This window comes from Sebastes umbrosus, chromosome 14 (assembly GCF_015220745.1).
Source record: "Sebastes umbrosus isolate fSebUmb1 chromosome 14, fSebUmb1.pri, whole genome shotgun sequence".
NCBI lineage: Eukaryota > Metazoa > Chordata > Actinopteri > Perciformes > Sebastidae > Sebastes > Sebastes umbrosus.
This window is the reverse complement of record NC_051282.1, coordinates 18,136,903-18,150,034: the sequence shown is the minus strand read 5'-3', so window position 1 is coordinate 18,150,034 and position 13,132 is coordinate 18,136,903. Positions and strand designations below refer to the sequence as shown.

General features: G+C 41.2%; 1 protein-coding gene across 4 annotated transcripts in view; it reads right to left on the bottom strand.

Annotated features, from left to right (window-relative positions):
- Positions 1-1,004: 1,004 nt before the first annotated feature.
- LOC119501653 (dedicator of cytokinesis protein 7-like) overlaps positions 1,005-13,132 on the bottom strand; it is a 36,755-nt gene continuing 24,627 nt past the window's right edge. For all 4 annotated transcript variants that reach the window (XM_037792146.1, XM_037792148.1, XM_037792149.1 and 1 more), the window contains 23 exons: positions 12,935-13,105; positions 12,607-12,746; positions 12,291-12,460; positions 12,005-12,156; positions 11,519-11,701; positions 10,040-10,166; positions 9,865-9,949; positions 9,658-9,754; positions 9,434-9,568; positions 9,162-9,314; positions 8,829-8,987; positions 8,646-8,746; positions 7,425-7,617; positions 6,520-6,663; positions 6,247-6,378; positions 6,108-6,122; positions 5,059-5,184; positions 4,876-4,965; positions 4,546-4,782; positions 4,221-4,364; positions 3,952-4,058; positions 3,680-3,853; positions 1,005-2,274 (listed from right to left, as the gene is read on the bottom strand). In XM_037792146.1, coding sequence (XP_037648074.1) covers positions 2,232-2,274; positions 3,680-3,853; positions 3,952-4,058; positions 4,221-4,364; positions 4,546-4,782; positions 4,876-4,965; positions 5,059-5,184; positions 6,108-6,122; positions 6,247-6,378; positions 6,520-6,663; positions 7,425-7,617; positions 8,646-8,746; positions 8,829-8,987; positions 9,162-9,314; positions 9,434-9,568; positions 9,658-9,754; positions 9,865-9,949; positions 10,040-10,166; positions 11,519-11,701; positions 12,005-12,156; positions 12,291-12,460; positions 12,607-12,746; positions 12,935-13,105 — 3,078 coding nt within the window. In that variant the 3' untranslated portion in view covers positions 1,005-2,231. The remainder of the gene's footprint in view (positions 2,275-3,679; positions 3,854-3,951; positions 4,059-4,220; positions 4,365-4,545; positions 4,783-4,875; positions 4,966-5,058; positions 5,185-6,107; positions 6,123-6,246; positions 6,379-6,519; positions 6,664-7,424; positions 7,618-8,645; positions 8,747-8,828; positions 8,988-9,161; positions 9,315-9,433; positions 9,569-9,657; positions 9,755-9,864; positions 9,950-10,039; positions 10,167-11,518; positions 11,702-12,004; positions 12,157-12,290; positions 12,461-12,606; positions 12,747-12,934; positions 13,106-13,132) is intronic.

Below are 13,132 nucleotides of genomic sequence, written 5' to 3'. Positions count from 1 at the left end.
TAAATATGTATGAGATCATGTATAAAAATAATACATTTAAAATATATAAAAAATGCAAAATTAAATAATACATTTAAAATATATAAAAAATGCAAAATTAAATAATACATTTAAAAGCTAATATAAATAAAACAATTAAATAGAAGAGTAGAAGAGATAGGGGAAGTAATACAAAAATAAAAAGGAAAAAAAATATATCAATTTATGTCACATTTTATCAATTAATTAATGCCTACATTTATTTTTAATATTATTTTCGGTTCATTTAATGGCACATTTATTTATTTATCGAGTCATTTATCTATTTATGATTTTGGCAGGTTCTGTCCTTCATAAGTCTGAATCTGTCATATTATTTTTGCTTGTTTGTCTTTTCTTTGTTCTGTATGATAAAATATACAATAAAGAACTGATCACAAAAAAAATTATTTACCACGGTTAAAATAAAACCGTCGACTCTGCTTAAAGAAATTACCATAATACTATCATAGAAATCAGATATCTACATGTAAGTCTTTTATGAAATATTACTGTGGGCTAGCATTAGAGATACTACACAGGCCTACTACATTACAATGTGAAACCAATAGTTTAGAGTCACTAATGACTCCTAAAGGGATTACTAAGGCTGCCCTCTCGGTCTTAGTCTACTAAGATTTCTTTGATCGATTGGTAATTTTTTAAGCTTTTTTCATGCTGAATGACTTATTTCAAAGAAACTTAGGAGCACATCTCTGGTAAACATAAGATTTAAAGTGGAGCTTTTGTGTGATTCTTTGTGGAGAAACTCAGTCGATTAAAACAACTAATCAATTAGTCAACAAAATGGTGCGAGTGTTAGTCGACTAAGAATTTCTTTGGTCGAGGACAGCCCTAAATATGACATATTTTCAGTTATTGTCACAACAAAACACTTTGATGAATGTATTATACAGAGTGAAACATATCACAGTGTCTATCCTTCAGCTCTGCATCCCCGCACAAAAACAAACTGACCAGAGGCGTAGGAAGAAAAATTTAATAGAAGGCAGTAAAAAAGACAATGTAAATAAATAAAAAAAATGTTTCTGTAATCTAATTGGTAAAAAAAACAAAACAGTTTCCAGCCTCATAAAATAACAAAAGCACAGATATTTTAGTAGTTACATTATTAATGTGCTGCAGTTTGTTTACAATAGTGCAATATAATAGATACAGTAGTTGGAAATAGCTACAATAGAAATGTGCCACAAGACATTTAGAGTGACAGCAGTTCAAAGGAGGACTCGCCTTATATACCACACATTATCAATATTCAGTTATTATCAGACTGTACTGCAGGCTGATGATGACGGCAGTGCTCCTGTGATAAACATCTGATGTGACTGCAGTGCATTACAAGAGAATTTCACAGTTTAAAAAACACATTTAAACATCCCATCCTGCCTTTTCCTCCCCACAACAATAATCTTTTTCTCTCTAAAACTGCAGTTGATTCCTTGCTGGACTCGTACTAGGACCCACCTCCGCTCTTTAATGAATTCTTTTAACGAGAGATAGGCAGATAAATGAGACAACTTGAGGAAGAAGGAATGTCAGTTATTTGGTCTGTTGATAACAAAAGAAAACTCCCTGGGACTATTTAATAACCGGGTCTGGCAGTGACTGCTACCAGGCATAGTTCAGAAACAAACATACAAATATAATAAGGCCATGACACAAAACAGACAAACTAGAGCCTCTTCAAACGCAAACATGAGAAGCGAAAAGAAAAACAGATGAACAAAACCCCCCCCAAATGATTTGGATACAAAATGTGTTTGGCAGCTCTAGTCCTGTAAAAAGTTAAAAGCAGATCAAGCTCAGAGAGATTACTGTGAGGAGACCACTTGGTTTTAAAACACTGACATGTCAGAGCCTCGCTCCAAACGTCGATGTTTACAGTGCAGATAACCTTCCAGTGTAAACAGCCGAGGTTTTCTCCTACAGAGGTGTGAGAGACGGTGGTGATGGGGGAGATGGGAAAGAGGTGACAAGTGTGTGATGGGGGGTGGGGGGGGGATTATGGCGTGTCTGGGTGGGCGGGGGGGGGGGGGGGGGGGGTAAAATAACGATCTGGATGAGGAAGAGGACGGTGCGTGTGTGCTTGTGACAGTTGGTGTGCGGTACGGTGGGGGGAGGGGGAACAGACGGGATGAGATGGGGCTAATTTCTAAAGCTTGTTTTTCTGCGTTGTTATCCAGTTTGCTGCCTCAACAGTCGACTCGGCGGAGACTGGACCGACTGTAGGAGTTCCTAAGAGACAAAAGCAAGACCATACACAGTGTTTTACTCCAAGTGTTTTGGTTGATTTTGCTGAAAAGTTTATCAGGAAAGTTGCAAAACTGAGGTCTAATGAGTGTAATATTGCATTCTGTGACACAATTACCTCTTTTTTAGAGATAAAATCCAACCCAAAGAGTGAAAGCTGTGAATAATGTCTTTTTTGTGGTGCCCCACTATAAATGAGTTTGCATGACTTTGAATCTGCTCTCAAAGAGTAAAACCAGCTCATCATTTTATTCAGTGTTGGTTCTGTGCTCACAGAGTAATATCACTACCTGACATATTGCCTCGATAGAATGTTTTAATTTAGTTTAACAAGTCTGGAAGAGAAAACGGTAACACTTTCTATGACACCCATGTCGATAAAGTAGAGCCGTCGTCGACCAAAGAAATTCTAAGTCGACTAACACTAAAATAAATGACTAATCAACAAGAACTCTTAGTCGACTAAGAGGTTGCAGCCCTACGATAATGCATTATAAACATACTTATAATGCATTATAATCTGCACTATATAGTTATAGATACAAGCACTCATAAATATGAATAATGCTTTAAAACAATAATCATTATATGTATTATCGTTATTATTATTTATTATATTATATATTATAAAGCATTTTCTAATGACTCATAAGGTCAAGTATCATAATACTTCATAATTGCTGGTCACTCACTGTTATTTTTTTTGCATGGATCATAGTGTGTTATAATTGCCATAGTTGTAATATATAATAATATTTTTATAATGCATAATAATAAGTGTAATAATGTGGTTATAAATTATTCTATTTGATCATCGTTTGTTTTAAGTAAAGTGAAAAAATATCAGAAAAGATATGTCAGAAAAGTTGTAAAATTAATTTTTACTTTACTTAAAGCAAACAAGGACCATTTAGAGTAACTAATAAGCAGATTATAGTACATTATAACAGTGATTATAATGCATTATAGAAATGTGCGTCATAGAAAGTGTTACCAAAACAACTACTTCTTAAATACACATTTGTTGTCAGTATCAAAGCATCGCTCTGGCAGGTGCTGTTGACTGTAGCTCTGGTTCTCATTATGAAACAGCTTTCCTCAGACGCTCACATGCAAACTCAGAGCCGATGCCAAAAGCAGATGAAAAACAAAAAACATATGGTGACAGTTTCCGTAGTCAAACAGGCTACACGACTAGCGCCAACTTTCCGTTATAGATTAATGAAACATCTTTGAGAGAAATGGGACACAGAACGTGACAGACTGTACGCGTCTACGACCTGGAGGATGATCAAGTCTGGTTTTAAGTTACTCCTGTATTGGAGAAGCAGCATGAGCTCATTCTGAGTGTATCTGTGCGTGGGTGTGTGTGATTAGTGTCTCAAGTTACCGTTGTGTTTGCGTAGTCTGAGCTGGCAGGGTTCTGTATAGCTGGGGGATCTTGCGGTTGATGAGAGGACCCAGAGCTTCTTTCAGTTTATTGTAGTTCCTCTCCAGCTCTCTGTGGTACTCCTTCTGATCTGGTCCTATCAGGGATTTATTCTTCCTCAGGGCGTCCTCACACCTGCACGAAAGAAGAGCAGAGAAGACACGGGGAGTCGGGCTTTTGTTTTTTATTAGTTACACAGCAGTCTGCGTCCGGGCCGCGGAGTGTGTCATCACCTCTTAGTGAAGTCTTTAAAGCAGAGGCGCAGTTTGTTGTGATGGCGGAACAGCTTTGGGTCATCAGGAATGTCGGAGAGAAAGACCTGCGCCACCTCAAGGGGGCCCTGTGAGGGGGGGGGAGGGACTGTTACATATCTGCTAAGGAATGTCTGTCACTACATAAAACACTGACTTTCAACCCCATTTGGATTAATATTCCAGGAGGATGTGGGATTTTAAATGCACTACGGTTATACATCATCCGTTGTAAATATCTGAACAGGCACCTGGTTGACGGTGGTGCCAACGCTGCCCTGCAGCACCATCTGGAGCATCTTGGCGTCAGCAGGGTCTTGGGTTGTGGCGAAGGCGAGCTCCTGAGTCTTCTTCTGCATGTCCTCAATGGCCACCTCCATGGGGACGAGAATAATCTGGAGAACCAAGACAACAGAAATAGTTGATAACAACTAGAGATGATTACATTCATATCTTTTTTCAATACATTTTGACTTTTGGAGTGAGGACTACAACAATTAATGTTACAGAGACAATCGAGGGCTGAGCACGGTGTCACTCGCTATGTGTGTGTTTGAAAGAGAGAGAGACACCCACCTCCTCCTTGTGGATCACATTGACGCGGGTCTTGATGTACGGGAAGGCGTGAGATGTTGTGAGGATGCTTTTGCGTTTGTACTGCTCATATAGGTCGCCGTGGGCTCGGCCGTCCAGAGTGAAGGGCGTACAGTACATGAACGTACGCAGGTTGTAGTTCTTGTCAAAGTAGGTGATTCGTTCCTTTAGCTCGTATGTGTCGAAGAACGGTTCAACGTAGGTGATCTGGAGGTAGGCCTGAAACATGCACAAACTGTCGTCAGCACACTTTTTGCAAAATCTCTATTGATAAATACTGTATATACACTATGTATATATATATCATGTGACCTTGTTGGGATCCAGTTTGTTTTTGTCCACTGGGTTGGAGTCTTTGATAATTTCGACCAGCTCATCCCCGTACCTCTCTGAGTAGAACTCCTGAACACCAAACAGATCATCACCTTTAGAAATACGTTTCTCATAAATCACTAATGAAACATTTATTATTAGTATCCGGAGTAGGTAACATGCCTCAAGTCTGTGTGAGATTTCGGCTAATTTGGTGATCGATGGCTCCTTGTAGACGAACTCTTGTTCATCCAGGTCTCCAAACCGGCAGCCGTAGAAACCCACCCGGAAGTAGGTCCCAAACATTCTCTGAACACTGAAGATGGGACGAGGAGATGAGATGATGGAAGAGGTTGAGTGACTTAAAATCAGCTGACTGGGAGGTTATGTGACTTATATACAGTATATTTAACACACTACATATTTGCTTTTCTAAGCAGCCCAGGGAAATTTAAATAGGAAACAAAAGAGAAATAAGACATTTTTGATGTATTGAAGCTGCAAGTCTATCAATTCCCTCTATTACAAATGAAGTTTGTGCAGTTTGGGGTCTCATTACATGACTTTGCTGTTGTTTTAAATTGTCAAGTTTTAATGAAGATCCATGTGTTTGGGAAGTAGTGAGCATACGACTGGATAAATGAGACTTGGATTATTCTGCACGGGTTGCGTGAGAGTTTGTAAACGCATGTTTTGATATGATTTTGCTGTTTTTAAACGTGGCCCAATTTAATCCAATTCATCAAGACTTTTCTCCGTTTTTTTATTCTCCGTTTCATGCCATGGAAGCAAGAGAGAAAAAAGCAAAGTGTTCTTCAAGGGTTTAAGGTAACACGGGGCGAGTAATTGATATACAAATGGTCATTTTGTGGGTAAAGTTTTCCTTTAAGAGGTTCACATCAAGGCTAAACTGACTGGTCTCCTCTTACTGTATAAAGATGACACAATATTTAGTAATAGAAGAGCAACTGTTGTAGGACAAACAGAAAACATATGTCTAAGCTAGTTTCACCACAGTAGGAGGGCAGCAAAAAGGGACGGAAAGTGTTTTGTAACTGTGGTTTGACTATGTCAAAGTGTGAAATCAAGTTGGGTATCACTCACCAGTAACATATCCATCACACAGGAGGGGAGAAGAGGACAAACGACGAGGAAGAAAGAAAACATCGTCAATACAAAATAAAAGGAATTACCTTAAATGTGATATACTCAATAATAAATGATAGTGTTACCTCCCATCCTGAACTCTGGAAAAGTTGGGAAAACAGAAAAGACACATTTGAGGAGGAGTCCAGGGTAAAGTTCATCTTCTCATCAACACTTACAGCGCAGTTAATTGCTGGTGATTTCAGGGTCAAACTGTCAACTCACTTGGTTGTAGACTTTGTTGAAGGCGTCCTGCAGCTTCCCGTGGACGGTAGCCAGCTTTTTGAAGTCTCTGTTGGCTTCATGGATGGGCAGCAGGATCTTATACACTTCATTTATGGCCTCGTACATGGCGGCCTGGGGTTGCAGCACAATGGAAAGCCGGTTTTACACATACCACCCGATCACATAACACTCCTTCAGCCACGTTAGTGCTGTAGCCTCGCGCTGTGTTAACATACAGTCTGTCACCATGTGGTCGGAGAATATGAGTCGTACCATGTTAAAAGAGGCAGCTGCTTGCTCCAGGAGGCCCACCAGGCCAGACTCGCTGAAGTACTTCCCAGCACAAATCCCCTCCTCCTCTGGAGACAGGACGTCATCGGATACGGCCGACTCTTCCAATACGTTGGATGAAATATTCTGAAGGAAAAACAGAGAATAAAATGCTTGTATTTGCATGTTTCAACAATCACAGGCTTGAGTCTTGGTGGTCCAGTTTTAGGGACAACTTCCCATCTCACTCTGCCATACTGCTGTCAGCGGAGTGAGTCACCAAATTTGTGGGCTGTCAAAAGCAAACATTTAGTCAGTTTTAATCAAACTCTGGTGCGGTTCAACCCCTGGTGCGGTTGGGCAGTTGTGAATGCAGTAATCCTACTCTGGTGCTGTCCAAAACAACCGTTTCCAAACGAACTAAAATGCAGTCTGCCTGTGCGGGCATTTGTTGAGATGGACACAGGTAAACAACAGGTTAACATGAGAGGGAGAGGACGGACATGGACTTCTGCAGAAGTTTGATGTTTGCTTGACATCGGGGCCGAAGAGAACATACAGAATATGCTAAATAAAGTCCGCAAAAATAGTGACGTTTATAAAGTAATTCGAGATAAAACTGGAGGAGAAGGGATTCATGCTCGCAGTAGATCAGTGCCGAGTCAAAATGAAAAAACCTTTGACAGCGTCAAAGTCCGTGATTCCCTGCATAAAAATAGCAGCTCTTGAGACGAAAAAGACAAATTCGCTCCTCCGTACACGCCACTCAGCAAGTTACTAATATTTGGCCCGCATTAATTTGTGCACTCTGAAACTGAACCAGACTAAAAAGAAAACAAACAAAAAGTGTAAATTTCACTCAAACGGACTTTGGCTTGTGAAAGCGCCCTTAAACAGCATGCACTGACCTGAAACGTGACACAGCCAATCGGCAGGTAGCGGCAGTCCTCCAGCATGTTGAGGTACTCTGCCACCAGCGCGGCGCTGTGGACCAGACAGTGTGCAGCTTCAGCATGGTTCCCTCTCTCAGAGTGTTTTCCTGCCATGTTTTGGAGCCACGTCAGACGCAGGTCTGGGGAGTTCTGGTAGCCCTTTGCAATCCTGAAACAAAAACAAGCAAAAATCTGAGATTATATTTTTGACATTTTCTTGTTGTATGCAGGCCTTATTGACTCGACGAGACCCACAGAGACACCTTTTTGTCTTTTTTAGGGGGGTACACGGGGTCTTTAGTGGGAGATAGCAGGTCAACAGTAGATGTCACATAGAAGTGGTGTACATCACCTGAAAGCTGAGAACCTGAAGATTAATTTGAGATGCAGCTCAGCACTGTGTGTCAAATTGTTCTTGTCAATGTTCAGAAATAAAGATGTTTCGGTTAGGCACCTATTCAAATGTTGAAAGTTAAGACTGTACAAGGGTTTAGAACATTATGATGGGAGTATATGATGGTCATTCCCATGCTATATTATGTCTCATAAGTTGTTGCAGCAATTTTTGGGATGATACCATTAGTTACACAGCTTTGGTGCTAAATTTTACCATTTTTTACAACTCGAGAATTGATCAAAATGATCAATAATCCCTCTAAAATACCACACTAAGACACCAAGATCTTGAGGAGCACCATACAAAAAGCCATGCTCTGATTTGGTTTCAAAAACTTTTGACATTTGGAGATTTCTGCAAGAATTGCATTTTTCGGCGATTGGATGGCGAGCACTTCTGTTCTGGAAACTGCTCAGAAACTCCATTATTGTCAATCTACCTAGGAAAGCCATCCATCCTCTGAATGCTCTAGGTCTGTAGTTTGTGGTTGTAAAGTTTCATCAGGCTGTGATTATCCTAGAGGTCACCACAGGTCATTTAATACAGTGAGGTCAAATATAGAAAAATGATCTCACTATAATGAAATGGCTCCTATGGGGACTAACATCATCACACATGAATACAGTTGGGCTCATTGGATCCACAAGAGGCTCATCTTTAAAGTCATACCCATTTATGTAATTCCAATACTGTTTATGGACCCCAGTATGCAGAAATATTCAAACACACCATTTTTATAATAGGCGGAAATAACACATTTATACTGCATGCAAAAAACTGCAAGTCGTGCATCATAGTACCTGTACATGAGGTCAAGGAGCATCTCTGGATCCTGCTGATGCTCTTTCATCTTAACAGTGTCAGTAAGAATCATGTGCAGGTTGAACACCAGATCCTGGACCTACAGTTTAAAAAGGGCATCACAGCACATTAGTATCTAAGTCGTATCCACTCTAGCAGCTCCAGATGAGGCTGTTACACACCTGCTCTGGGAAAGGTGTCTCTCGCAGCTCCAGGTCCTCTTCAGCATACGTCAGGATCGTCTTGAGCGAGCGACGAAGATGCTCCTCGTTGAAGTTTTGTGACCTTCCCACCAGTGATGACAGGGACATTGTGACCTGCATCTTTACTCGGGCAAAGTTCTGTTCCAAGGGTAAAATAAGGACAGATTGTGACTCACAATAATATTAAAGTGTCAATCCCTCAAACATCCTTTCCTATAGATCCATTTTTTGTTTTACTGGCATTCCCCTGGTTATAACAGGAACATTAAAATACAAAATGATCTACAATGCAAAGACAGTGTCCACACTTACATTTCCAATCTCAAAGTTCTGCCTCATGAGCAGGTAAAGAGAGGCGGAGGCTTGACTTCTGACAGAGCCGACGCTACTGCTGCAGTGACGCAGGAGACGCAGGCACAGGTCGGCACAAAGTTCTGTGTCCTCATCAAACAGCATCTCTGGGAACTACGCACACAAACACACTCTCTCACTTTGTATGCTGTTTACACAAATATATTAAAGGTACAATAAAAAAAACAAATAAACCAACAACAAACTCTAATAGAGACGTTTCACTTGTGTACCTTGAAGACCAGAGCCCTTTGTGTAGTGAAGCAGTGCTGCAGGAAGAGGGCGCTCTGGTTGCCCGCCATGCTGTGGAGAAGAACTCTCAGCACGCCACCCAGAACGCTTTCCTTCAGCTCTGACGCCACCACTGTCTGACATAGAGACAAAACAGATTACAGTGAGGTGATTCTGCATCAAACTAACAGTACTGTGATGATGATGATGATGATGATTGCTTTACCTTGACTACAATCTCCAGCGTGTCCAGTACTATCAGAGAGGCCTCAGTTGCTAAGTTTCCATCCACCACAGACTCCTGCTCCGTCTCAGCTTTAGTCCTGGAGGAGGTGTTATTTCATCAGTATCATATTTAAGCACTATTTAGATCAAGAGACACCATATTATACCATATTCATAATTTAAAACAATTCAATGAATGTAAACATACTTGTCAACTCTGTCTGTGTTTTGTCTCCAGTGAGTGACGTTCTTCCTCCACCTGACATTCTCCTGGCTGCCGTAGGGACTCCTCTCTGGAAGAGTAAACAAATTACAATTTCCATGAACACAAACTCAAACAAAAACAGCTCACACTCATTACTGACTGCTCTCATGCTGCTTACCTCTGCAGCGGCGGACCATCTCCTGACGAGCCCCGATGGTGCCCAGTATGGCCTCCTCCAGGCGGGCTTTCATGTCCTGAGACTTTTTAAAAGTCAGGCTGTTGATCCTCTCCAGAGCCTTCTTCCCCTGCAACAACAACCATCAGACATCACAGGGCAGGGACAAACAACAACTAAATAGATAGATCAGGAAGAGCAAGATTATTTGGTCGAACAAATTTCAATTAAATAAAATCCTGAGAGGGAAATGAGAGGGAGCTAACTGTGAATTTACATAAATTAGACTAAAAGCACCTAGGCCTGTCACAATAACCATTTTTGTTGGATGATATATCGTCACAGAAATAACTGCCATAAACGATACTATTATCATTTTAAGACCATTTTATACCACTAATATAATATCATAATTATGCAAGTACACCTTTTCAAAGAGCAATGAACTTTTAATTCTTAAGAATATTCAGACATTGTAATATTAATGTGAAAAAAAATTTAAATATTCTAAATAAATAAAACATTTATAAAATAAATATATATTTTTTATTCTTTATATATATATAAAATAAATTAAATGAGATCACACAACCAAAACAATAAATAAAATGGACTCTCAGGCTTTGTTAACAAAAATGCATAATGTCTGCACAATGCCCAGGTCTTATTATAATGGTAGGGAAGTGGTCAGTAACATGGACATACTTTAGAGCAGTCATTCTCAAAGACTTGTTCGCACAAGATTTTATTGGGGTCGCCAAATAAATTTAGTGAATTTCTTCCATAGTCTTTTATTTATTATTTATATCTGCAGTTCACCTTTGAGCCTCATGAGGGAGCCTGAATGTTCGGATTGTTCTGATAATTGTAGCCTACTTATAACATTGAATGTAATATGAAAGGCTAACGTCCGTTCTGTTTGTTTTACTGATGAGAGGAAAAAAAATGAGAGTGTTAACTACGCCTTAATGGTGTTTATTTGCTTTCATTTATAAAGTATTTAACGTGTAATATGTTTTCAATGATACGTGCATAAAACTAAGTTGTGATTTATCAAACGTATATCTCTTCAAAATGACTGGTTTACCTATAAAGATAATAAAGGTGATTCGTAAATGGCGGTAAGAAAAGTCAGGAACATTAATTTACGCACAAATTCGCTCTTCTCATGATTTATAGAAAAGACCTTTTGTGAACTGGGTCGCGTTGTCATTTTTAAAAAAGTGGGTTCCCAGAAAAAAAAGTTTGGGAAACACTGAACACTGAACACAAACACTTAAAAAAAAAAAATAAACTACAGCACACTGCACTACAGACAAATCAAGACAGGCAACTTTCTTACTACGGACATACAGTATATGTAATGATGTGCTGTAGCTCTGGCATGTCCAAATTAAACATCTGTAAACTGGTTTTGAGTCCTATTGGGTGTCAGAGTGACAAAAGTCTCTCACATTAGTGACAGTGTCTGGTTTATTGTACCTTGTATTCAAAGCAGGAGATACATAGGTGCAGCAGATCCAGCAGGCGGTTGATTTGCAGCACAGACAAATCAGACACGTAGCGCTCCAGGAGAGCAGCATCTGCATTCTTCAGCACCCACAGGAAGCTCACCAGCAGCGTCCTGCTGCACTCGGCGGACAGAGAGCTGGACTGGCGCCCGGCCTGGTGAAGACAAAACACACAAACTCGGTGCCGGTCTTTTAATCTGTCTCAGTACAAAATGGCTGTTTACAGAGCGTTATAAAGGAAAAAGGACAGAGAGCCACCTACAGGCTAAGAGGAGCAGATGTACTTCAGAAAAGAACAGTAACATGGTAGGAATGTAAATGCTTTTTGGCTGAGTGTGTGTGTGTGGAGTTAGAGAGAGGCCAGAGAGTGATCGCCTCCCACACACAGAGGCTGATCTGTGACCCGTCAGTCTGTAGGGCCCGGGGGGAAGAGGCTGACCCCGCCGCTATCACTCACCACTGTGGGCAGCGCAAACGGGTTGGCTTTGACATGCGGCAAAGGGGAGCCGGCAATCGCCATGGCAACAGACTGACTGATATGGTTGCCGCCGTCTGGGTCAGAATCGTCGGCGTGGGCTGGGGCATGGCGGACCCGAGCAGGCGAGGAGTCTGGAAAGAAATAAGAAAAAGCACTCTCAGGTGCAGTAATGCTGCAAATAAAACCATCTTGTAAATGAAATGAGTGTGCGGAGGAGGTGGAGAGCCATAACAGTATCAGTGGGTTGCGTATATGTTGTGCTGACCAGTGAAGTCGTGGAGCTGATGCAACGTCTCCATGACGATGGGGATGAGGGGCAGGTAGAGCTGAGCGACGTGGGCTCTGACCTGAGGGTCAGTGTATCGAGGGTCTGCATCATGGCTGCACAGCAGGGAGTGAACGGCACTAATGGTCTTTTTATGAAGGAAGAAAACCCTACGGGGGAAAAAAAAACAGTGCATCAGCACATTTGGTGTGTTTTCTCACTGCGCACATTTACCTTATGCTCTCCTGTATTTCATTTTAAAGTTCAAACTCTGATAATTCCTATGGGGAAATTGAATGAAACTCCTAGAGCCTACCCTTCTCCATCAGGATCAAGGATGAGAGAGAGCTCAGTCAGCACCAGGCCAGACAGGAAGTGCTGCTGGCGGAAAGGGACGGAGAGCTCAAACATGGTGGCCACGCCCTGGTCTTGCACCATACTGGAAAACGCTGAACTCTGAGGATGCAACAACCGATAGGAGGGTGAAGATCAGGTAGAAAGATAGAAGAATATGAAAATAAAATATGAGCAGTTTAAAGCGCGGGTCCATCTGCATTCTTCTGCTTGTTCTTTAAACGGAAGCGCCCACTCAGCCGTTAGTAAAAAAACAGTGACGTAGGTTACTTTGCAGCCTGCTTCAGTACCTGTGAGGTGGTGGAGGAGGTGGAGGGGGAAGGGGAGGCCGGAGGGCTGAGAGTGGAGCACGGCAGGTTGAGGATGACGTAATGCTCGTGGCTGCAGACGATACGAGTGAAGTCCACCCTCAGGGCGTTCAGAGAGCTCGGGTTCTGTGCAGTGTGAAGCTTGTTGGCAATCTGTTTAACACACAGGTTTGTTTGAGA